At 38.4% G+C, this 26,649-nt stretch overlaps 1 protein-coding gene across 5 annotated transcripts in view; it reads left to right on the forward strand.

The window, feature by feature from the left end:
* The first annotated feature begins 546 nt into the window (after positions 1–546).
* NDFIP2 (Nedd4 family interacting protein 2) overlaps positions 547–26,649 on the forward strand; it is a 77,746-nt gene continuing 51,643 nt past the window's right edge. For 2 of the 5 annotated variants that reach the window (XR_009536793.1, XR_009536792.1), the window contains exon 1: positions 547–896. Coding sequence is in view for 2 of the 5 variants with exons in the window: in XM_060129225.1 (XP_059985208.1) it covers positions 576–896 (321 nt within the window). In the remaining 3 variants the exon portion in view is untranslated. The remainder of the gene's footprint in view (positions 897–26,649) is intronic. The other 3 variants (XR_009536791.1, XM_060129225.1, XM_060129224.1) reach the window with 2 other exon arrangements.

A 26,649-nucleotide genomic window follows, 5' to 3' on the forward strand; every position in this document is an offset into this window, starting at 1 on the left:
TTATTGATATGAATATGACCACAAGAGTCCTATATTGTTTCATTATTTTCTTGTATCCTTCCAGCAACCTAGTGCTCTAGAGGCTAGAGGCCTCTTTTCTTGGCGAGATACATGAGTATGACTGAAGAGTCCCTGTTGGATTCTTAAATCTCTTACTACCAGCAAGGGGACAAACAAAACAAGCTGACAAGACATCCCTTAGCTCACTGATGATTCTGAATAAGAGTTTTAGGAAGGTCCTAGAGACGGATCTCTGTGCCTTGTCCTAGGCTGGGTGAGTAATACGAGGAAGTGTTGGGAAACAGGGTGACCTGTCCTCAGGTGTTCTAGGAATGCGTCCCCGCTCTCCTCGACATCTGTATCTGTGCGCTGTGACTGTGCCTGCGCGAAACCCGTCCAAACAAAAAGACCAATCAAGGACGGTGATGTTTTTTCCCCTGATCCTTTTGCCACCACCCACTCCGGACAGGCTGACAACCTAGATTGCTCCCTGGGACTTGCCTGACTTTTCCACCTCCACCCACCAAGCTAAACGCCGCCCCCACCCCCCGCCCCCCCGCCGACTCGCGACGCGGATGGGACGGCGGAGGACCCAGCGAGCATGCGCGACCATCCCGAGCATGCTCAGTAGCGCTTGCGGGGCCCCGGACCTTCGGCCCAGAGCTGCGGCCGACGCGGAGGTTTCGGCGGCTTCTGTGGCGGTGACGGGAAGTGAGGTGGTGCGGCTGGACGACCGCGGCGGCACAAACAGAGGCGGAAGGGTCGCTGCGGCGACGACGTCGTCGACCCGGGTGACCGAGGGGGCTGAGCGCCGAGGGCACTCGCCCGCTCGGAAGCCGGATCCCGAGCCGGGCAGGATGGATCATCACCAGCCGGGGACTGGCCGCTACCAGGTGGTGAGTTTCTGGCCCCAGCCCGGGCCTCCTGCGCCGCCGAGGACCCCGGGATTGCCCCCCGCCGTGGCCCCCAGAGTCCCTTTCCTCGGGTTATTCGCGCAATGGACGTGCTGGCTAATTTATTTTTGGCTCTTCTGGCAGGACCTTGCTTCCTTCACACCTTTCGGATGGAGCCTGCCTGTGGCTCCTTTGAGACCTTTCTTTCCACACCCCACTCTCCTTCGAGGTCCCCATCCCTCCGCTGTTAGATACCCCTACGCCTCCCTTTAAAACTTGTATCTGTTTTATGTCTCACTTTCTCGGTCATTTCGTTATGCCCTGACCCAGACACTTCAGAGATATTCCTGCGGATTGTATACTGGAAATGAGTTCACATACCTGCTGGGAAGGTGTCGCCGTCATAGATGGAGTCGGTGGGGAGGAGGCAGGTGTAAGCCCTACGTAGGGTGGGAAGTGAATTTGGTAAAAAAAAAAAAAAAAATGTGGGCTTAAAAATGTGCAACTGTAGAGAATAGTCGTGGGGCTGAACTTGTTTCTCAGCTCTAGTTAACCTTGTCATTTTGTCCTTTTCTGTTTTGTTAGGATTAAAAGTGATTGCCTTCTGTTTTCTATCACTTTTTTTTTTGGTAGGAGGGGAAACAGGAAGTTTTACTTAAAAAATGCTAATCTTGTTTGAAAATTTTTCTTTAAATACAAGGTTTTCCAGCTTAACCGTATAAACCTTTGTATGTTGAAATGAGTGAAAAGTGCCCCTCTATGTTTTCCGTGTCAAATTTTCTAATTTTTTTTTCTCTGATACTAATTCCGGTGGTGTCATTGGAGATTCCTACGTAAACCTTATTTAAAAAATGGACCCAGCAATAGTTGACTGTTTCGTTGCAGCTAGGTAGCATGTTATTCTGTAAACTTTGAGGTGGAAATTTAGTTAAACCTATTTACTGAGGGAGAGGAGAAAAACATTAATATGGAGCACAGACGATGCAATTTAATAGTACTGTTTGTGAAATTTACAAATATAGATATGTTAGTGCAGATTTCATGTTTCAGATCTATTTGCACAGGAGACACTAAGTTGTAAAGTAAAGAATTTCTATTAATAAGTGTATTTTGACATATGCAAAGGCTACTGAAAGATGAAATCCCAATGTATGTAATTTTGCATTTTTTTTTTAAGATAAAAGCTCAGGAGGCTTCCACTTCATCTGGTTTACATCTGGTAAAACCTCCAAATGATGTATATTCTGAATTCTGTGAAAATTTATCAGTATTTTTGGAATGGTTTGGAAAATGTTGCCAGTTTGGGAAGGCATTTTTCAGGTTGTTAGTGTATACACATTTTATTTTTTAAGGCATTCCTATTTTTGCAGATGTTAGTAAAAATAAAATGCAATAGGTAAATATTGAATACCTATTGCATTTACTAGTGGGATTTCTTTTCTCTAATCTCTTTTCTTTCCTGTTGCTATTTGTTTCCCTTAATGGTGTTAACTGATTCGAATTCTTTCTCTTTGGGGGTTTTGCTTATCAGAATCCACCATGTTCACATATGAAAATCACTACTCAAAACTTTTTTTTTTTTCCTTCGGTACGTGGGCCTCTCACTGTTGTGGCCTCTCCCGTTGCGGAGCACAGGCTCCGGACGCGAAGGCTCAGCGGCCCTGGTTCACGGACACAGCCGCTCTGCGGCATGTGGGATCTTCCCGTACCGGGGCACGAACCCGTGTCCCCTGCAACGGCAGGCGGACTCTCAACCACTGTGCCACCAGGGAAGCCCTCAAAACATTTTTAATTGATGTATTTGTGCCTTAAAGTAATTTATTATAGTGTCACATTTGCTTTCAGTAGTTATGATTATTATTTTTAAGAATTCCTAACACCAAAATGTTGGAAATTGCTGTCAGCTTTAAGATATTTTCTTTTTCTCTACAACTCCTTTCAAAATAAGTGGACAGTATCTTTTTTTTTCTTTTTTTAGTAAATTTATTTATTTATTTTTGGCTGCATTGGGTCTTCGTTCCTTCATGCAGGCTTTCTCTAGTTGCGGCGAGCGGGACTGTTTGTTGTGTGCGGGCTTCTCATTGCAGTGGCTTCTCTTGTTGCAGAGCACGGGCTCTAGGTGCGCGGGGTTCAGTAGCTGTGACTCACCGGCTCTAAAGCGCGGGCTCAGTAGCTGTGGCGCACGGGCTTAGTTGCTCCGCAGAATGTGGGATCTTCCCGGACCAGGGCTCGAACCTGTGTCCCCGGCATTGGCAGGCGGATTCTTAACCACTGCGCCACCAGGGAAGTCCCAACAGTATCATATTTTATTGCCTTTTTTTCCCCCCCAAACTGGAGATGTGTCCCACAGAGACTTTGGATGGGTGGAGGTATTCCTTCAGAGCAGAGGGCAAAAATCTGCCCTTCTAAAGATACTTCTTGCTTCAAGTAGGTAGGACATCAATTTGTTTTCCTTGTAATGTGAAGTGTTTGAAAATCTTAGTACAGTTTACATTCAGATTTTGATTCCAATTCCTGTGTAATTACGTGGTAATTTCATCTGTCTAGAATAACTCTTAGTTTTGTTGAGAATGGCCTGATTAGTAACTTTACCTAGGTATATGCCCCCCACCCCAAACTACTGGAGATGTGTCCTACATAGACTTTGAATGGGTGGAGTCATTCCTTCAGAGCAGAGGGCAAAGGAAAAAAAAAAAGCATCTGAGGTGGTTTGCAGCAAGCTAGGGACCAATCTACAGCTTACAGCTCTGGCTTGTATAATGAACACAACTGTTGTGTGGCTGACTTTAACTCAATTTTGTTTTTTTTTAAAAACTCTGGAATGATTAATAACAATGGAGCAATAAACAGGTTCAGTTGTTGAATGTTTAGAGCTGACTAAGTAGGAGACAGGAAAACATGCTTGGTGTTGAAATGGTATACGATATTAATTTTCCACTTATTCATAGAGTTAAATTTTAGCTTTCCGTATTGGTAAGTTAATGGTGATGCCTAGGACCATCAGAATGACTTACTACCATTAACCAATTCACAAGCTTTATGTGGAAACTACTTTTTCTGTGATCTCTCCTCCATTGTTAAAAGTGTCCAAATTTTGTTAAGTGATAACAATGTACAGAGCTACAAATACAAAAAGCCTTGACTTGTTACCCTTCTAATTTCAGAAAAAGCCAGGTAGTTCCATTGTGTTATGGGAAATTCAATTTTGTCTGGTAGGAAATGGGCAGTGTTGCCAAACTATGAAGTAGGTGACTTGGCTTGGAACTGTTATGCCACATTCTAACTTTGATGTTCTCCCTTTTAAAGGTTTTGTGTATGTGAACCACCAAGCTGACTACTAAGCTTTCAGAGGTATTCTGTGTATAAGTTAAATTGGCACTGTGGATTGTAGCAGTAGTTTCCCAAACTGTGTCATTCAGAATGATGATAATAGATGGTCTTAGAAGATTTATAATATATATTAGCATATAAAGACATACATTTGTACATTTAAAACCATGAGAGCTTCTGCCGTAAAGACAGTGATTTGGATTTGTTTAACTTAGCTCTTCCTAAACCTTGACCACAGATTTTTAGAGAAAACTTTGATTATATTAACATTTCCAAAATGTTAGTTTTCTATAAAAATAATGAACTATCCATACTGTGATGATATAGATACTTTGCTGTTATATATGAATTAGAGTTGCCCTTGATAAATCAGCTGGTAAGGAGGTTGACTATTAATAGTTAACAAAAACCCTCACATCTTTTAAAGTTATCTGGGCTTATATTTAGGTTGTGCTGATTACAATTTGTGAGCCCTTGGCTTAGTTACATAGCATTTTGAGGCCTCAGTTTCCTCATATTAGTACCTACCTCATTAGGATTATTATGAGAATTATATAATGTAGTGCAAGTAAAAAATACAGTGTAGAGACTGGTACATGATAAATATTATGAATAATGTAAGGTAAATAAACTATAAAATATTGTATATATTTCAGTTTTTGCTAGTGACTATGTTTTTGTCTCTTGTTTTATTTAGCAACATGAATATCAACTAGTTCTTTGTTGTCCATGTCAAGAGCAGTGAAAAGTCTTAAGATCTGATTTTACCGTGTTTACAAGCTGATAGTCTGTTAATTTTTCATGGTTGCTGGCAGAAAAACAGGAGACTCCCAGGTCAGAATCAAATGACATTATTACTCACAGCCCTGCAGACTCATGAACATCAGCATATTTGTGCTGGTTTTCCTTGTAACCAGGTCCCATGAGGGTGATGGGTCTAATGGAAGAACAGAGTGGATCACAGCTGAGGAACTCAGGACCAAGGGTCTAGTACCTTTTTTTTTTTTTTTAGCAAGCTGCAAACATTGTAGCAAATAACGAACAAGCTAGTTCACCTCTCTCTGAGAGGCAGTTAAATGCTGTGGTAACCTTGACCTTCTTTCACACTCAGCAAGAATGTGCAGGGATACTCAGGCCCATAGCAGCCTGCCTTACCCAAGAGTACATTTTATGGATGAGATAATATATGGTGATTTTTAGGTGCAGTTGTTTACTTTTGTTTTCCATTTTAAAGAAGTATTTCAGTCTTTTACTTTACGATGCTCCCTAGTTTTGCCTTCCTCTCTTGGCCCAGCTAGATTCCTTTGATCATCACTTGTTTGTTTCCTTTGAACTTATCAATATCCTTTATCTGGTTTACATTCTTACCACACCTCTTTTACATCATCAAGTTCCATTGCTTAATCTATTAGGTACTTTTCAGTTGTCTTCTTGCTTAAGTTCTTTTACGTTGACATTGTGAACGTTCTCCTTGAAACTCCTTCCTCATTCCTGAAATGAAGGAGCTTTCTACTCTTTACTCCCCTGACTTTCCTTCTCTGCATGAACTCACTTTGTACTTACTCCTCAAATGTTGATACTTTCTATGGCATGGACTATTGTAATAGCTTGCTTAGTGCTTTCTTCCTTCATCTGACCATCCTTCTGTGTATTGTTTGCGCTGCATAAATTGTATTTGTAGAATATAAATTTGATTTTCATTTCTTTGCTTAAAAATCTTTAGTGGCCTCTTACTGAATATCCTCCCCTGCTACTTTAACATTAAAACTTTCAGGGAATTCACTGGTGGTCCAGTGGTTAGGACTCTGCACTTCCACCTCAGGGGGCACGGGTTCGATCCCTGGTCTGGGAACTAAGATCCCACATGCCGCACAAGGCAGCCAAAAACAAAACAAAACAAAAAACTTTCAAATATATACAGAAGTTGAAAGAATTGCACAGTTAACTTCCATATACCATATACCAGTTGTAGGGTCTACAATTCCCAACATTTTGTTGCATCTGTGTTATCGTATATCTGTCAATCCTTCTTCTTCTTATTATTATTTTTTGAGCTTGTTTATTTATTTATTTGTTTATTTTTGGCTGTGTTGGGTCTTTGTTTCTGTGCAAGGGCTTTCTCCAGTTGCAGCGAGCGGGGGCCACTCTTCATCGCAGTGCGCGGGCCTCTCACTGTCGTGGCCTCTCTTGTTGCGGAGCACAGGCTCCAGACGTGCAGGCTCAGTAGTTGTGGCTCACGGGCCCAGTTGCTCCGCGGCATGTGGGATCCTCCCAGACCAGGGCTCGAACCCGTGTCCCCTGCATTGGCAGGCAGACTCTCAACCACTGCGCCACCAGGGAAGCCCCTCCATCTTATTTTTTGAGCTTTCAAAATAAGTTGCAGATATCAGTGTACCTCACTGCCAACCACATGCTTATCATCAGCCTGGAGTTCAATATTTATGGTTTTTTCCTTTAGGATAAAATTGACATATAGCGAAATGCACAAATCTTCCATGGCCAATTAGATGAGTTTTGACAAGTACATACATCTGTGTAACCCAAACCACTTTTGAAATATAGAGCAGGGATCAACAAACTACATTCTAACTCTTGTTTTGTAAATAAAGTCTTGTGGTAGCACAACCATGCCATTCATTTACAGTGGCAGAATTGGGTATTTGAGGCAGAGCCCAGAAAGCCTGAAATATTTGCTATTCTGCCCTTTACAGAGAAAGTTTCCTGACCACTGGGAAAGAACATTACTGTCACCCTAGAAAGTTCACTCATGACCCTTCCCTGTTGATTCCAACCCACCAGGTGATCACTATACTGTTTCGTTTTTCACTTCGAATGAGCTTTGCCTATTCTAGAATCATACAGCATATAGTCTACAAAGCTTCTTTCACTCTGCAAGAAGTCTAGGAGATTGATCCTGTTATTGTGTGTATCAGTAGTGCATCCCTTTTTATTGTTGAATAGTATTTCATTGTATAACTTGTACGAATATAGGGCAGTTTGTTTATCCATTGATCTGTTGATAGACATTTGGGTTGTTTCCGGTTTTTGGCTCTTACGGACAAAGGGGTTAGGAATATTCTTGTGCAAATCATTTTGTGGGCGTACGTTTTCATTTCTCTTTGGTGGAATTACTGGGTAATAGGGTAGGCGTATGCTTAATTTTATGAGAAACCATCAGACTTTTTTCCAAGTCTGTGTACCATTTCCAAGTGTACCATTTTACACTTAGACCAACAATGTATGGAAGCTTTGGCTGCTTCACCACCTTGCCAAACGTTTGGTGTTTCAGACTTTTTAATTTTAGCCATTCTGGTGGGCTTATTGGATTTTTTTAATATGAATTTATTTATTTTTGGCTTTGTTGTCTTTGTTGCTGCGCGTGGGCTTTCTCTAGTTGCAGCGAGCGCGGGCTACTCTTCGTTGCTGTGTGCGGGCCTCTCATTGCAGTGGCTTCTTTTGTTGCAGAGCACGGGCTTCAGTAGTTGTGGCACATGGGCTCAGTAGTTGTGGCTCACGGGCTTAGTTGCTCCGTAGCATGTGGGATCTTCCCGTAGCAGGGCTCAAACCCGTGTCCCCTGCATTGGCAGGCGGATTCTTAACCACTGTGCCACCAGGGAAGCCCAGGCTTATTGGATTTTGAAGTATAAGTTTCTGTTCTTAACATACAAGTTCCTTGAATGGACCTTTCCATACCTATACAATGCCACATCTTAGCAATCCCACCCCCTTCCTCTCCGCCCCCCTGCCTGTCTTAATTTTTATGCACTAACTGCTGGAGTTCAGCAGGGTATACTTATTATTAGCTTCAACCATAATGTCTTCTCTCTTACTTACTTCCCTGACTTTACATGTGTTTATTTCTCACCTAACGTTCTGTACCACACCCCTGTGGTTTGTTTGCCTTATAAAATCCTGTTCCTAGATGTAAAAACTCCTACGAAATTATAATTGGAAGAGGGAGGCAGGGTGAGTTTCTTGCATCTGTCATCTCTACATCACGGCAGAGGAAAAGTTGAGAATCACAACATTAGAGAACTTGTTACACTGAATTGTGTTTTTGTGTATCTTTGTGTACCTTCTAGACTGCTGCTTTTCCTCAGAGGTGCTTCGGGGCTCTGTGAATGTCTGATTTTTATTTCATCTTTAATAAAGATTTTAAACTTTTAAAATACTGTAACTCAGGAAATTCACTCTCAGATGTGTTTAAAACCAAGTTTCCATAGCTTGAATATTAGTATTATGTTAATTTGTGTTGCCAGGGTAATTTGGTTTTGAATGGACCCCACATGGAAGTTTCTCTGGCTGTTTCTGTGCATGTAGCAATAGTAACTGAGAGTGTGTTATTAGTTTGATTGAGTACAGTTCATTTAAAAAAAATTATACAAATGAGTAAGCTACTTTAGAACACCTGAGCGGTGCTGAGTCAGATGCTAGCCATCACTTAGGCATATTTGAACAGTACATGATCCAGTAATGGTGTAGTATTTGTGCAGTAACAAGTAAATGCATTGGAATTATATCCTGAAAATAACATATTATAGATAGTTTATGTGTGTATCTTGTGTTTTGAGTGCCTCTTGTCAGATTGATACTTAAGATAAGGTATGGGAGCAGTTTTTAGATATCATTATTTTTTGTTTGTTTGTTTTTTTGCGGTATGCGGGGCCTCTCACTGCTGTGGCCTCTCCCATTGCGGAGCACAGGCTCCGGACACACAGGCTCAGTGGCCATGGCTCACGGGGCCCAGCCGCTCCGTGGCATGTGGGATCTTCCCGGACCGGGGCATGAACAGATATCATTATTGATTAACTGTGAAACTGAGGTCCTATAACTCATTTATTCAATATTAATTTATAAAGTATCTCTGTCAGTCAAATTCTGTTTTAGGTGCTGGTGAACAAGACAGTTAAGTTTGTGTCTTATGGCTCATACTTTGGTGGAGGGGAGGCAAATAAATAAGTGAGCATAATTTCAGATAGTAATAGATGGTTTAAAGAAGGTAAAGCAGGATGATGGTATAAATAATACATTTTATCGATAATAAAATAATAATAGAATAATAATATCTTTTTGCATTATGTCAGGAATATGCTGAGAGCTCTGCTACGTGCTTTACACACATGAGCACATTTATTCCATAGAATAATTCTGTGAAATAGGTAATGTTATGATCTTCATTTTGCAGATGAAAAAAATGAGACATAAAGAGGTTACATATATACAGGCATGTGTGTGGATCTAGGTGTGATGGATCTGGTATTCAAATCTAGGTGTTTTATTTTTATATTGCTTTGTAACAAACTACTCAAAACACAAGCATTTTATTATGTTTCAAGATTCCTTGGTTTGGCTCTGATCAGCAGAGCGGTTCTTCTGTTCCATGTGATGTTAGCTGGGGCTCCAACCATTTGGGGGCTTGATTGGGTTGGAACCTCCAAGATGACTCATTCCCTTCGCTAGCAGTTGTTGATGACTGTTGACAGGAAGCTCAGCTGGCACTGTTGAATGTTGATCATTTCAGTTCTCCTCTGTGTGTCCTCTTCATGTGCCCTCTCACTGTGACCTTGGCCTTTCATATCACAGAAGGAAGAGGAAGCTGCCATTCCTCTTAAGGCTTCAGCTTAGAACTCCAGAATGTCATTTCAGCTGCATTCTGTTGGTTAAAGCAGCCGTAAATCCAGCCCAGGTTCATAAGGAGGGGAAATAAACCCCATTTCCCAATGAGGGAGAGGCAGTGCACGTACATGGAGGCAAAAAATTGATGGTGGCATCTTTGGAGATGGTATGCCTCACCAGTGGGTTTGACTCCTCAGTGGATTGGAATCAGGATTATTAGGAAACTGTCCACTCTGCAGGTGTGACACTCAGGCCAAGACTTGATTGAAATGTTCTAGCTGATGAGTATTTCAGGTGTGATAAGGGCCTGTCGTGCAAATGAGCTTGTTGGTTTAAGAAATAAGAAGAGAGCTGTGTGCCTAGAGCAAGGTGAAGGGGGATGGCTCAGTGGAATGGGACAAAACAAAGAAATCAATTTTATGATAGATTTGATAGAAGAATGGAACTCTCGTTTGTAATTTTTGTTTCGTGAAAGCAGTCAAGTCCGGTTACATATCTTGCAAGGTGCATTGCCAGATGAAAACGTGGGGTCCCGGCCTTGGGTAGGAAAGCCAGTCTCCACTTCCGAGAGGCCTGCTGTCTTAGCCCACAGCACCCCCAAGGGATTGCAGCCTCCATGCCAGGACTTGCTAGATACTGCTTTGCTTGGGAATGTATCATGGTGACGCCTGCCTGGGATGGGCATAGCTACCACCTTGCCGTACTCCTAGTCATGAGGTGGTGAGTTGAGCTGAGCCAGGGCGTTCAGCTGCCTGAGAATCTTTCCTGGGGAGGCAGACTGCCTGTGAGCCGAGGCACCAGGTCCCTGGCACATGCTTTTTTGTCCCATTGGAGTTCACTTATAAAACTTGGATTCAAAGATAAAATTATTAAGAATTGAAAGGTGACCATAGAGCATTAAACCCCAAGCATGAGGCCCTCCTGAGGCAAGGTTCCACGTGACTGCACTGGCCATGTGTTCGTGAAGAGGGCCCTGAAAGGAATCTCACTATGACGGTGGTAGTGGTGGTGGTGATGATCTAGAACCAGGGGTCAGCAAACTTTCTGGTAAAGGACCAGATAGTAAATATTTTAGGCTTTCCAGGTCATGTGGTCTGTGTCACAGCTGTGTGCCAGATCTGCTGCTTTAGTGCAAAAGTATCCATACTTAATATGTATACGAGTTAACATGGCTGTGTTCTAATAAAACTTTATTTACAGAAACAGATGGTGGGCTGGATTTGGCCTGCTAGCTGTAATTTGCCCACCCCTGGTGTAGATGAAAGAGGAATGCACCTCATAAAGGCCTTAAGTTTGGGCCTGTTGCAGGATGCTTCTGACAAATTTTTATTTCACTGAGTCTTGAAATAAACCCTTAGGAACGTGGTAAAAGTTGTTTTGCATCACTTACTTTTTGTACCTGGTAATCAGGCAGGCACTTGGTCTATCACTAGAATTGGTGTGGAGACCCCGGTTAGAGTATAAAATTTCCTATGAGAACAGCAAAGACAAGTTTCTCATGTCTGATGGAATCTTCATTCTGTTGGAGTGGTCACCTCATTGAGGCCATTTAAAATCACAATACCCCCTTAACAGTACTCCCTAGCCCCATTTCCTGCTTCATTTTTCCCATAGTACTTATCACGACCTGATAATTTCAAATCTTTTACGTGTTTAATTCCTACCTCCTTCTTTCCCCTGAGTGTAAGCTTCATGAGGACGGGTATGTTTTGTTCACTGCTGTATGTTCCAGTATCTGGCATATGGTAGGCACTTAGGAAGTATTTGATAAGAATGACTGAATGAGTGGTGCTAGCTCAAGAGCAATTCCATAGACTCAAAACCTTGCTTATGTTATTTTATTCTCTTATTTTTATAAGAATTCTTTTTTTTTTTTTTGCTACTGAGACTTGGGCTCTCTCAGATTGTGTGTGTGTGTGTGTGTGTGTGTGTGTGTATGTGTGTGTGCATGTTTTGCATTACCTTACAGCTTAACAGTATGTTGCTTAGTGTCTGTGTCTCTCTCCTCCTTCCTTCTCCCCTTCTCCCTCTCTCTCTGTCTCTACACACACACACACTTATTTTTATAAGAATTCTTTTTTTTTTGCTACTGAGACTTGGGCTCTCTCAGGTTGTTTGTGATATATGATTGGCCCCATAGGGTTGTTCAGTAAGGAACCCATGAAGCCATGTGCAGTGGTCCTGCTTAGTACCTTCATTGACTGTGGAGTTGTGGGTACTGCTTTGATTTTTCTCATCTGCTTTATATTGACTACTTAGAGACTATTTTCTTTTTATTCTTTCCTTAATGTCACACCTACATGCTAAAACACTGTCTGATATATGTGTATTAATAATATATTATTTTAGAATTTTATACATATTCTACATGTGTAGGCCTGACTTAAATTTAAATAACTATGGAATACATTCTGCTGACCTTATTAAATGTAAATTTACTCAAAAGATCCTTGTAGTTAAGGCTAGCCTATCTACCATTTGGTTATATAAATCATCCTCTATGTTTTCATGCCATGTTGTTGTTATGGTTTCTTCCAAAAGTTTGATCACTTAGCTGGAATTAAGGTGTAGGTAAAATTCTTGTTAAAGACATGCCAAGTGCAAGTTGGGAAATACTGCAAGTAGTCTAAGATTTACTATCAGATTATTTCAAGGTTTTGACTTTTAAGATTTGAATATCAGCGATTTAGTATTATAAAAGTTTAGAAATGTGCTGTGGTTTAGTTTGTCTATGATGTTTCTCCAGACTTACCCTTTACATTATGTAAAGAAATTGTGCTATTTGGCAGAGGCTTTGAGAATAAGGAAATAAACTGGATAGTTTTACTTCTTTACTAATTTTGAGTCTCGTAGGACTTGTAGCCTGTTGGATGTTAGACTGAAGAAATCCAATAGTTTTTAGAGAACATTTGTTCTCGTTTGGGTAGGGCATTCATTTATATCAGCATGACTTTTTGTGTGATTTCCCCACAAGGGGAAGGATTAACACTGGAAATAACACTTGAGACCCTTTTAAGTTTTTGTTTGTAACCTTAGAGAACAACATGAGCCTCCGCTAACCTCACCTTGCTTACTTTGTTACTGCCCTGCACGCGTGCCGTGTCTTGAACTGTAAACTGTAATACTTTTGTTCTCTTGCCCGGCTCCTCTCCAGGCACCACTCCCGACCATGATCTCCCCTGCCTTCGGACTCTTCTGGCTTTTGAACATGTGATTGCCCTTTTTTCTTTTCGTTCTGCTTCCTCCGGGATGAATTTCTATTCTTTATTCAAATCTGTTCAGATGTTCTTTTCTCCAGAAAACCTTCCCTCACCGTCTCCATTTCCTCCCTTTTTTTTTACCAAGTTCAGTGTATTCTTTTAACACTGTGCGCTTATCCCTATCATAGTCCTTATTCCATGGTATGTATTTTGTAGGCTCAGTGGGAAGTAGGGCTTAGGTCTATCTTGTTTATAATAGTATACAGTGTAGTTCTGGGCCCATTATATAGTGCCTCGTAAATACTTACTGAAGAAATAAATGAATGCTGTTTCTGAATGATTTCAAGTGTATCCATGAGGTTACTGATATATTTATAAAGTGAACAGTTTTCCAGAGTTCTCTTATGTAAAAGTAACAGTATGTTGCCCAGCCCATACAGTGTTGATATTCTGAATATCCATAATTAGGGTATGTACTTTGCTTTTAGAATAGTACCGAGAAACCTGTTTAGATGAATTCTGGTAGTTTTACATAATTCCTCATCTGACTGGTGACTTGCATTTGCCAGATAATTAACCATGGGTAGGTTATTTGGCTTACTTATGGAAAAAGGAAAATAAATTGTTTCCAGATATTGTGGAAGTAGTTAGTGATCATTTTCTTCAACCGTCTCATTTTACAGAAGATTGCCTGAGGGAGGTCTGCTTAAGGTTATGCAGCAAAGCTTGGAGGACAAATTTTATTCTATTACTTGTAAACATGTCAGCTGAGTTAAAAGGTCCTGGGAAACAGAACTTTCATTATAGTTAACTTTCTTTGATTGACGGCAATGCCAGACATGAGGAGCATGGATGGTATAGGATGAACCTGGTAGTTTCCAATCTTGGCTTCTCACTTACAAGCACTGTAACCTTGGGCTGATTACTTAACCTCTGTCTGCCATAGCTTCCTCATCTGTAAAGTAAGGATAGTATAGGTACTTCCCTCATAGAATTATTGTGAGGATTAAGTGTATGAAAAGCTCCTAATATTTGGTTAAATTGATAATTAGTGTTCACATTTTATGACTTTTATTTCTTTATTGATTTTAAATTTTTAAATTTTTATTGAGGCATAGTTCATTTACCATGTTGTGCTAGTTTCAAGTGTATAGCAAATATATATTGATATATATATCAGGATATTGAGTATAGTTCCGTGTGCTATACAGTAGGTCCTTGTTGTTTACGTATTTTACATATAGTAGTGTGTGTATGTTAATCCCAAACTCCTAATTTATCCCTCCCCCACCCCTCTTGTGTATCTGTTGTTAATTCTTTGCAGATCCTCTGGTCATTTTTCAGAATTTGCTTTCCAGCTACTTTTTTTTTTTGCATGGTCACATGCACTGGATAAGTATTAGTTCCTTTATTTTGTTCTTTGAAGACATTCTTCCTAGAGCCCTCCATCCTCCTGTTTCTATCTGTAGTATTTGTTCTCTAGGCCTAGTACACAGCTGTCATACTGAGACTTCCCTTCATCACTTTACTATGTTGGATCGGCTATTTTTTGAATTCCATTTGATTTCCATTTATTTGGGATTTTCTTGTATATCTTTTAAAAAATTTCTAATTTAATTTTTTTGTGGTAAGAGACTGCACTCAGTATGGTCTCATTCCTTTTAAATTTATTGAGACTTGTTTTATGGACCAGTATATTATCTTGGTGATGTATTATGTGTACTTGAGAAGAATGTATATTCTTGAATTGTTGGATATAGTGTTGTATAAATGTCATATCAAGTTGGTTCATAGTATTGTTCTGATCTTGTGTCTTTACTGATTTTTGTTTTTGTTTGTTTGTTTTTGTTGTTGTTTTTGGCCACATCACACGGCTTGCAGGATCTTAGTTCCCTGACCAGAGATTGAACCCAGGGCCCGCCAGTGACAGTGCTGAGTCCTAACCACTGGACTGCCAGGGAATTCCTTGCTGATTTTTGTTTTTGTGTTATTCTACTAGTTGCTAAGCAAGGGGGTGTTAAAATCCGCTGTGGTTATGGAGTTGTCTATCTCCCTTTAATTATCTCAATTTCTTGCTTCCTATGTTCTGAGATTGTTGTGAAATGCCCCTCTTTATCTCTGGCAGTGCTCTTTGTCTTCAAGTTTGTTTTATTTGATATTAATATAGCCATTCCTGTCTTTTTTTTTTATTTCTCTTCTTATTTTTTTCATGGCATATCTTTTTCTGTTTACTTTCAACCTGAGTTCTTAATGTGTGCCTTTTGTTGGTGGCATATAGTTGGATTTTGCTTCTTTATTCACTCTGACAGCTTCTGCCTTTTAACTGGAGTGTTTGTATTTAGTGTAATTATTGGTATGGTTGGTTTACTTCTACTGTTGTATTATTTGCCTTCTGTTTGTCCTCTTTTTTTATTCCTCTTTTCATCCTTTTCTGCTGCCTTTTGGAACATTTGATCAAAATAATTGTTTTAGTTTCCTTTTCAAAATTTCTATTGCTTTTTAAGCTATTCCTCTTTATATTATTATTATTAATTAATATTAATGATATTATTATTTATCAATTATTAATGTTAATATTATTATTTTTATTATTTTTGTGCTTGCTCTAAGATTATAATAACCAGTGAAAAGTTAGATATATATATATATATTATACACACACACATATATGTTTAACATTAATGTCATATGACTTCATGTAAAAAGTAGAACTTTGTGACTGTATACTGTGTACTCCCTTCCCCCTGCCAAACTTGATGCTATAGTTGTCATATGTACTACCTGTACATTCACTGAAATCCCCAACAAACATTATCATTTTTGTTTTAAATAGTAACACATTTTTTTTTCTTTTAAACGTTGAGCCTTCTTTTAATTTATTTATTTTTATTTTTGGCTGTGTTGGGTCTTCGTTTCTGTGCGCGGGCCTCTCACTGTCGTGGCCTCTCTTGTGGAGCACAGGCTCCAGACGCGCAGGCTCAGTAGTTGTGGCTCACGGGCCTAGTTGCTCCGTGGCATGTGGGATCTTCCCAGACCATGACTCGAACCCGTGTCCCCTGCATTAGCAGGCAGATTCTCAACCACTGCGCCGCCAGGGAAGCCTGTAACACATATTTTATAAAACTTATGAGGAAAAAAGAATCTTTTATATGTACTTAGACTTTTACCGTTCCCTATGCTCTCTCTCCATTCCTGAAGAAACAAGTTTTTCTTTACTATCAATTTTTTTTCAGTCTAAAGAACTTCCTTTATCATTCCTTAAAATGCAGATCAACTCTTATCAATTTTCTTTCTTTTATTCGAAATGTCTATTTTACCTTCATTCCTGAAGTATTAGATTTTTTGTTTTGTGGGGCAGTGCTGTGCTCCGTAGCTTTGGGATCTCAGTTCCCCTACCAGGATTGAACCCAGGCCGCGGCAGTGAAAGCGTGGAATCCTAACCATTAGGCCACCAGGGATCTCCCCTATAGATACATATTTTGGGTGTAGAATTCTTGGCCGAGTTTTTTTTCTTTCAGCCCTCTAAGGTTTTGTTCCATTTTCTTATGATGACCATGATTTCTGATGAGGAATCTGTAGTTATTTGAATCATTGTTTCTCTGTATGTAATATATTGGTTTTTCAGGCTGCTCCAATAACTTTTCTTTATCTTGATTTTTAGAAGTTCTATTATTATGATGTGTCTAGGTGTAGTTTTCTTTGAATTTGTTCTGTTTTAGCCTCACTGAGGTTGAATTTGTAAATTTACTCCTTTCACTACTTTGAAGAGTTATGGACATTATTTCTTCAGTTTTTTTTTTTTCCTGCTGCAGTCTGTTATTTCCTTTGAGTCTCAAATGACATGTTTTCTAGACCTTTTAAAGGTTTAGAGTCCCTGTGGCTCTGTTTGTTTGTTAGCTTATTTATTTTTTCAATCCTTTTTCTTTACTCTTCTTTAGAATGGATAAATTCTGTCAATTTAAATTCACTGTCTCTTTCCTCTATCTTCATTGTGCTATGGATCCCACCCAGTGAATTTTTTATTTCATGTATTTTATTTTTCCAGTCTAAAGTTTTTATTTGGTTCAATTTTTTGTTTTCTATTTACCTGCTGAGATTCCCTGCCGTTTCATTGATTTCAAGGTAATATTGCTTTACTTCCCAGAACATAGTTGTAATAGCAGCTTTAAAATCTTTGTATGGTAACAGTAATCTGAATCATCCTAGAATTGGCATCTCTTGATTGCCTTTTCCCTGTGGAGTGATTTATATTTCCTAGTATTTTGTATTTCTGGTAATTTTGGATTTATACTGGATCTTCTGAGTGTTTTGCTATGGTACTCTGGAAAATGTAAATACTGTCTCCCATTCTGTGTGCAGTGGTTCAGATCTAAGCTTAATTCCTTAGGCCTTTACTCATCTGTTTTAGTTCATTCCTACACATGCATGGTTCTAGGGGTAGTGATTTCCCCTCACTTTCTGGCCTGCCTGGGCTCCATTTGTTGCATGCTTCCTCCAGCTAGAAATAGCAAGGGTTCTACTGAGGCTTTAGTAGCCCAAGACAAGGTGCCTCTCCACAACTATGGTTCTGCCTTGCAGCAAAGCTGCAAAAAGAACAAAAAGGGAAAACTCTTTGTGCAGGTTGCTTCTCCAAGGTTTAATTTCCCTCCAAATCCCTATTTTCCTTAATGTTCAGAATGCTCAGATAGTTGTTTTTCATATTTTGTTCAAGGTTATAGTGGCTGTCAGTGGGAGGGTTGGACTGTTGGGGGCTTATACTGCCATGCTGAAACTTGAGCCAACTAAAGATTTTTGAGGTTTTTGTTTTTCTATTCCCTGTATTAACTTTCCTTCTAATATTTTTGTTTTGTTTTTCTTTCATGTTGGAGGTTTTCTTTAAATTTGGGTGTTCTTTCTTTGCTTATTTATATTCTATAAGCTGTGTTTGTGTGTTTTTGACTTGTTAATCAAGGCTTGTGTCACTTCTTGGTGAGCCAGCCTTTTCATTGGGGACCTCCCAAATGTCAGGGTCTGCCATTTAGTTAGGAAGCTATGGCAATAGTTAGGTAAGCAATAATGGTGGCTTGGATTAGATAATTAGTGGCATTAAAGAGAAGTAGATGGGTGAATTCAAAGGTGTGTGTAGTGTATGTGTGTGTGTGTACTTGAATCAGCATCAGAAATACTCATAAGGGTAATCCTGTGGAAGGGTAGATTACTACCTGTGAATTTTTTTGGGAGGCATCTTGACATAGAAAGAGTCTGAATTTAGAGACAGTAAAATCTGAAACTGAATCCTGTCTTTGCCCCTAACTAGGTGTGTCAGTTCAGTTATTTAAAGTTTGTTCCGCCATACTCACCTCAGAGGATTGTTGTAGGAACTAGAGTAGATGCTATACATAAAGTGTCTTTGTTTTGTTTTTTTAAAGTAACATTTATTGAGCCTTTACTATGTCAGGCATTATTCTATGTATTTACAGGTGTTATTTTTTGTAATCCTTGTGAAAGCCCTGTAAGAAAATAGACTCCATTTTGTAGATGATAAAAATGAGGTCCAAGCAGGTCACAGAGTTGGTAAGTGCTGGAGTCTAGATTTGAGTCTTAAAAAGTTGATTCCGAAGCCTTTGTACTTAACCAGTATGCTTCATATCCTTAGTCCAACGTAGGTGGTTGAGGATAGTCTCAGAACTGTTCATGCCAGTATTTTGTTAGTTTGCTTATTGGTACATGATATATTCCTACGTAGTGCTTTTCACTGACATATTAATTAAAAGCAAAAATTACTGTAGTATGTAATGAAATATTTTTAAGTCCTCTTTTATCAATGTTTAGCATGCTAAAACATTAAGCATACTAACATTTATCAGTGTTTTAGTATGCTAAAACATTTAAGGCTTCTCTTTAAAGGAGAATCCAGTCTTTCAAAAGATAAAGTTAAAAACTTAGTTTACCAGAGTTTCTACCCCTCCAAAACTATTTGGTAAATTCGTTTTATTATGTGTGCTGAGATGGGTTTGCTGACAGTTGGAATTTGCGTACCATAAAGAACCACCTATGCAGTTTCTCTCTGGATAGTATTTTCGCTCTGGTTTCTTCAAAGGCACAAGTTATGACATATTTTTGTCTTGTGCATCTTTGCTCCTAGTGCAAATCCATGCAGTAATGAATTCACGTGTGTGTAAATTTTTACTAGAAAAAGTCATGTCAAGTGTTGTGGAAAATCTTGGTGTAACAGTGTTTTTTTCTTTTTTTTATTGATAAATACCTTTAGAAATATGGCATTATAGTGATCATTGTAACATGAGAATAAGTATACAGAAATAAAGAAATCAGTTTAGGGACACATAAATGTCAACTTTTTGAGAGAGAGAGTGTGTGTGTGTATTTGTATGTGTATTTAGCTTTTGATATTATGAAATTATTCAGATTATGTATTTACTTTTACAGCCAGTTTTTGAGGCTTTGCTTTGGCATGTAACACTTTGATGGATGAACCCTTTAACTATTGCTGCCAATGGCATCTTGGCATTTTCTGTGCTTCCTGGGTGACTAATCAACAACAGCATGTCTTGGTAATTGATTTTACTGTATTTAGTTTTGCTTGAGGATTCCGTTCTTAGCTTCTCTGTGTTTGCTGAGGAAAGAACAAAACTAACTCTGAAGAAGGTTCGTATTTCAGGCCTGGTCCTTGCTGGTGTTGGCTCCCTGGTTTACCTGTGATACAGTATGCAAACTTTAATTTTCTTTATTCCCCCTGTTGCCACTCTAGTCATACTGTATTATGCCCTTGCCTCAGAACCCTAGTTGTTAGAATTTAGAAGTTCTAGGGACTGATGGGTTGGGATTTGCACCTATTTCCTGCACCCATGCTGTATTAGGCATTTAGTAACCATTGGTTGAGCGACTGATAACTGGCTGACTGACTGAAAATGAATGAATTGCAGAAAGAAGATGAGGCTCGAAGACTCAGTCAGAGTTATACAGGAGGTGGTATATCTAGAACTCGAATTTAGATTTTTTGGCATCAAACTGTCTTCTATTCATTTAGCAACTACTTGATTATCTTAAAGAATGTGAAATCAAACTAGACAGTACACTATAGTAATTTTTTAAACGACAAATGAATGCTTGTGATAGTAACTTTAACAGTATTACATGGGATTAGTTGTCTTATGCCTTTGCAAATGAAACTAAATCAAACTAATTAATGACGTAGACTGGAGCTTCAGTGTACTCTCTGTGTAAGAGGCAGTATCCACAGCTCTGGATTCAGTTTTTGCTAAGACTCTTTAAAGTTGGCAGAGGAAAGTAAGGACCCCTACAAAAGAAACAATGAATAGTCAAAGGTAGGAGGAAAACCAGGGACTTCCTTGGTGGTCCAGTGGTAAAGAATCCTTCTTACAATGTAGGGGACGCGGTTTTGATTCCTGGTCAGGGAACTAAGATCCCCCATGCCGCGGGACAACTAAGCCCACGCGCCACAACTACTGAGCTTGCGTGCCTCAACTAGAGAGCCTGCGTGCCACAAACTACAGAGCCCACGTGCTCTGGAGCCCACACGCCACAACTAGAGAGAGAAAACCCTCACGCCACAACTAGAGAGAAGCCCGCGTTTTGCAACGAAGATCCCGTGTGCCGCAAGTACAACCTGACGCAGCCCAAAATAAATTAAATAAATAAATAATAAAATAAATCTTAAAAAAAAAAAAAGGTAGGAGGAAAACCAGAGGAACTACTTCGCTGGCAGCTAAAGAAAAACCAATTAGAACTACACTCAACTGTGTTGAATGTACACCATACCCTCCATATTCTTGGGTTCTGAAATCTGCGGATATGGAGGACAGACTGTACTATGCCATTTTATATAGGGATCTAAGCACCTGTGGGCCTTCAGTATCTGCAGGGTGGGAGTGGAGGGTCCTGGAATAAATACCAGGATATCCAGGGACGACTGTATTCAAGATTTTTGATAGGATGAGTAGGTTCTTGGATCTAACAATTAGGAAGAAGGTCATTGTTCTTAGTAAGAGCTGTTTGAGTGAAAGCCAGATGGTAATGGATTGGGTAGGAAATGGGAATTAGAAGTGCACAGATTTTTTTTTTCTTCTTCTAGGATGTTTGTTATTGAAGGAAAAGAAGGACGAGATGAGATGGAAATAGTTCAAAAAGCACAAGATAAAAATTTAAATTTTAGCTGTGGGCAGGTTTTTTCTAAGTATGGTGTGAATAAAATATACATGTGGGCAGAGAGAAAGAAGTTAGTGGAGAAAAGAAAGGAGAGACATATCATAAAGAAAAAACAAACAAACAATCCTTTGGGAGGCAGGATCTTCTCTGTACAGTTATTTGGCATTTAGGAGTAAAGAATATAAATGGAAGCCGTACGCTAAATTTAGAGCTTCAGGGGAGAGAAACTGAAGGAGTTTTTGCTTGAAATCCTGTTTTCCTCTGAGAAGTAGGAGGCAAAGATTTGGACTGAGAGTTCCATGGTTGGAAGCGGGGGCTAGAAGAGTGGCGGAGCTGAAACGCCTGCCATGGTGATGACTAGTTCTGATGGCCCTGCTGGAATTGGAAACTAAATTTGTACTTGGCGCCCGTCTATACAGTTACGGGATTTGCTTCTCTCCTTCTACCAGGAGATAGTAGACAGACTCACCCCAAATTGGGTGTTGGTGGGGTAGCTGTGGCAGAGGATATGGGAACTAGGAAATTGAGGGTGAGTGTCATGCAGGTTTTTCACTTTATAGTCCAGGCTACGTAGGATGGAAAGTAAACCAGGTGGCAGCAAATGGAAGGCCCAAGGAATAGACTAAGTGGAAGTAAGGGAGTAAAAAAGGCCAGGAGGTTGTGACCAGGAATTAAGAGGTAGAAATCTAATAGTTTCTAGTAGAAGCAGTTCTAGATGACTCTCAGGTCAGAGAAGTAGAGAACTGATGGAGTTATTAGACCATTCAACTTTGCATATTATTGCTTCCTGTTTCATAGCTGAAGTGTTAAGTTGGTTTAGCTGTCTTGTATTATAGTAGGAATAAAGGTAGAGGAGATGATATTGGAGGTAGGGGGCTGGCTTGTAAGTTTTACTCATTGGGGAATGATTTAGACCCTTGTAAATACTAAGAACAGGATGAGAGAAAGTCTGGCAGGCTGTAGAGACAGTGTGAATTTCGAGAAAGGCTCTTGACCTAGCATTGGCTGTATCCAAGAACATTTTCTTTGTCTTCTTGTTTCCAGATAAGGGGTGGTGGTGTGAGGATTAACATTTCGCGTTTGAGAGGCTTTTGAGGGATGTAGTGCCATCCAGGGAAACTAGGATTTTGATTAAATGTAGAGAAATCATTTTGTAAACTGACTGAAGGTGTAGAGGTTTTTAATGATCATATAGGTCTCTAGTGATAGAGTGGAAGTTAGAAGCTGGGATTGTAGAGTTTTAAATTAATCTGTTTGTTAATACAACATTTTTTTTTCTATTTTCTTGCCATATAGCATTTTGTTTTTTGAACTTTATTTTAAAATAATTTTAATTTTAGACTTACAGTTAAGTGTGGAAAAAATAGTACACAGATTTCCTGTACACCATTCACCCAGTTTCCTCAAATGTTGATGTTTTATCACATATGCTTTGTGATATTTTCTTTGTATATATGTGTATATATACACATACGCTATATTTTTTTCTGAAGCATTTGAAAATGAGTGGCAGACATGTTATCCCTTTACATCTAAATATTTCAGTGTATATTTTCTAAAAACGACATACTTTTACAAACTATTGTGCAGTTATCAAAATCAATGACATTTATGCAATACTGTAATCTATAAACATATTTTACCAGTTTCCCTACTAGTGTCTTTTATAGCAAAAGAAAAAACTTATTTTTAGATTAGAATCTAGTCCATGATTAGCTATTGTGCTTAGTTAGTGTCTTTTTGTCTCCCTTAAGCTGGAACAATTCTTTAATCTTATTTGTCATGGATTACATTAATGTTTTGGAATGATTCATATCAGTTATTTTATAGTATACCCCACAAAGTTCCTTTAAAAAATTATACTTTCACCCATTGGTTTTAGAACTCATTGTTTATGATTACCTGAAAGAGTTATAACGATGGTTGTCAAATGGTGATTTCCTAATTCTGTCATTTCTTCTGCATTTATTATGTAGGATTCTATAAGGAAGAACTCCTGTAGCCTCCAGTTTATTTATTCATTTATATTAGTATGAATTCATGGATTTTAATTTTATTCTATTGATTATTGTCTCATACTATCATCATTTTGAGGCTCAGATCATCCCAGATTTGACTATCTGCTCGTATGTCCTTGTGACAAGTCCCTATCATTTTTGCACTTTCCTGCCATATAGCAGTTAGATAATGTGAATGTATCTGCTTTCTAAAGTTTAGTTTGGATGGAGGAAGCACTGTCTATGCTTTATATGTAGGGCTGCAGTGGAAGAATGGTGACCGATACAACAGTTATTGCCACAGTAGCTTACTGCTGCTGTGCTGAGTGCTTAATGAGCATTTTCTCAGAGTTGTTTGTGGAAAGTTTGTGGAGGTTTTTTATCAGCTGGACGTAGAATAAAGCAGTTGGAACATTGGTGGTGTGTTGCTCACAGTGTTGGTGTGCCATCCTCATTGAAGTTCTAAGGAATAGATAATATTACTGACTGTGAAAATAGATTATGTAGACAAATATATAATGTGATTAACAACTAGTTAAGACAGAAGGGCACCATGAAGAAAACTCTTGTTATAGGTGGGAAAGAGACAAAGAGAAAGCCTTTATGAATCATTTTGACCTCCAAATGAGTTTCACTAGAATATCATAACACTCAAATGGTTACATGCTGGTATTACTTTATGTATTAGTACTGTTAACTGGTTGATGGAAAATAACAAGCATCGTCTATCTGGGTTTATGTACCTTTCTTTTCTTGTAAAGACAAGAATGATTATGAAAGGTTATTGAATGGATATAAAGTCTGTGGTGATTTTCTTTCAGTTTTAGTGTCATTGAGCAATTTTATAAATGTCAGTTTTCTAACGTGTAGAAACTTACTCCTGTAAGCATAGATGGAAATCTCTTTATCACATATGTCCTACATTAAGAACAAAAAAAGATTGTTTCATACTTTCTTTCATCTCTGTTCTAGAGAACTTAGAAAAAATACAGAATAGTTAAAAAAAACCCCAACAAAATACAGTTTTCAAGCACCCATGCTACCCATTTGTCTGTTAACAATCATTTTGAAACTGCTAACAGTTCATCTTATTTAAAATAATATGAATAATATATGATTTACACACACACAATTTTGTTACTTCTTTAACACTGTATCATGAGCATTTCCTATTTCATTAAGTATCCTTTGGAAACACCACCTTAAATGGCTGTATAGGATTCTATTATATTGATACAGTGTGTTTATTTTATTTTGGATGAATAGATTGTTTTCGGTTTTCCATTTTTATAACACTATGATGAACAACTTTACAAAGAAATCCTGTTTTAAGTTTCTGATTAGTTTCTTTGGATGTAGAATTTAAGAATTCTCTTAAAATGAGAATTACTAGGCTAAAGTATATTCTTATAAAAAGTGATATATACTTATTTTTTTAAATACAAGCAGTGTAAGTACAAAAGAAGCAATCTAGGCACCCAAATCTTACCAACCAGAAATAAATTATGTTGATATTTGGTGAACACATTTCCATTTGTGCTTATGGACAGGAATAATGTAATAAGAATGGGACACTACTCTTTTTTTTTTTTTTCTCTCTCTCTCTATTTTTTTTGTCTGCACTACATGGCATACGGGATCAGATCCCAGACCAGGGATCAAGCCCATGCCCCCTGCAGTGGAAGCGTGGAATCTTAACCGCTGGACTGCCAGGGAAGTCCCACTATTCTATTTTTTTTAAATGAGAATACAAAATACGATTTTGTTTGGATTTAACAGCAAGGAAAAAAATCCTTAAAGAACTGCTGAATTCTAGATAAAGGTTTCTTTACCACAGAGTTGTTAGGTTCTGTAGGATTTCACTAAAATTAAAAGAGTATAAAAATCAGTAAGAAATTGGAGTAATTTTTAAAACCTCATGTTTTAATTTTAGATATTAGAGATTAAATCCCTGCTGTGAAAGATGAGGTGAGTGGTATTAATACTTTCTCTCATGTTTTCTTTCCCCAGTTCCTGATTTTTATGTTGCTTATATTTTTACTTTTTCAGGTTTGCTGTCTGTTTGCCAGCGGCTATTTATTTAGTCTTTAGCTCAATGTTTAGCATTAGTTTTGTCTTTGAAAGGACTCAGTGTTAACCACCATATCTTTTCTCATTGCTTTTCTCCTTATTTACTTTTTATTTGCTTAATTTTATGATTGCCTGGTTTTCATCATGGAGTAGTTTTTCCCAAGGACTCATGGATGGTATATATACTTTATACATGGAAGACAACTTGGCTAGCTGGCTTTTTTTTGTTTGTTTTAATGTAAATATTAAAACTATGAAACATTTCAAGCATAAAGGGAAGTATAAAAAATGATGTAAAAGATATTTCTATATCCACTGTGGAGATAACAGATGTTATCATGTATTTATTACAGTATTTTACTATTTTATACTTTCTCAGCTTGCTTTATTCACTTACCGTGTTTTAAAGATTTATCTATGATGACTCATGTAGGTCTAATTAATAAGTTTAAAATGAATTGTTATACAAATAGTGGAATAATATTTATTCATTTTGTGCTGACCAGCCAGTTGTTATCAGTGTCTCACTATTACAAATAGTACTACCATGAGCATTCTTATATGTGCCTCTTTATGTGCAAGTGTGAGAATTTTCTAATATTGACGTTTACAAGTGGAATTATTGGGTCCTACACACCTTCAGCCTTACTAGGAATTGCCAAATTGATCTGCAAGGTGGTTGAATGAATTTATATTCTTACTAGCAGTAGTTCGACTTCTACTCCATTCTAACACACCGTTTTTGCGTCTTTAATTATTAGAAATATTTACTTTTTAAATTAATAATTTATGTTCTTCCTGTGTGCTGTTGTTTCATTTCTTTTGTCTAATAAAATCTGTTTTTCCTAGAGTCTTCATTTTTATTAACTTATATCAAAAGGTCACCCCTGTTGTGACCTGTTTTTGGTTTTTGTATCTCTATTCTTTAATAGTAAACTACTTTTTGATGGATAAAAGTCCTATGTATGAACATTTATTACTGTTCTGTGCTCAAAGTCACTGATGCTTCTTTCTTCAGTGTGTAGAGTCTCAGGTAGTTTATGCATTGACCTAGCCTTGCCAGCTCTTTGATTTTGTGTTGGGAGGGGGCAGCTCTTTGTGATTTTTGTGACTTTCTTTACTATTGACTGTCTTGTCTAGCTGTGGTAAGAATGTCTCTAGAGTAGTTACTCTAAAAACTTGGGTGATGTGGGGATGGAATTTATATTCTTCTTTAGCGTGTGTTAATTCAGTTATCTGTGGTTTTTGGATAACACCGTTAGTTTAATTCAGTAAGCTTTGGGGGACAGATATTTACTTATTAAGTTATGGTGATTGCCCGCAAAAGTTGAATGATTAAATATTTCAGGTTTCTACTATGTGTAAAAACACCATGGG

This window comes from Lagenorhynchus albirostris, chromosome 18 (assembly GCF_949774975.1).
Source record: "Lagenorhynchus albirostris chromosome 18, mLagAlb1.1, whole genome shotgun sequence".
Taxonomy (NCBI): domain Eukaryota; kingdom Metazoa; phylum Chordata; class Mammalia; order Artiodactyla; family Delphinidae; genus Lagenorhynchus; species Lagenorhynchus albirostris.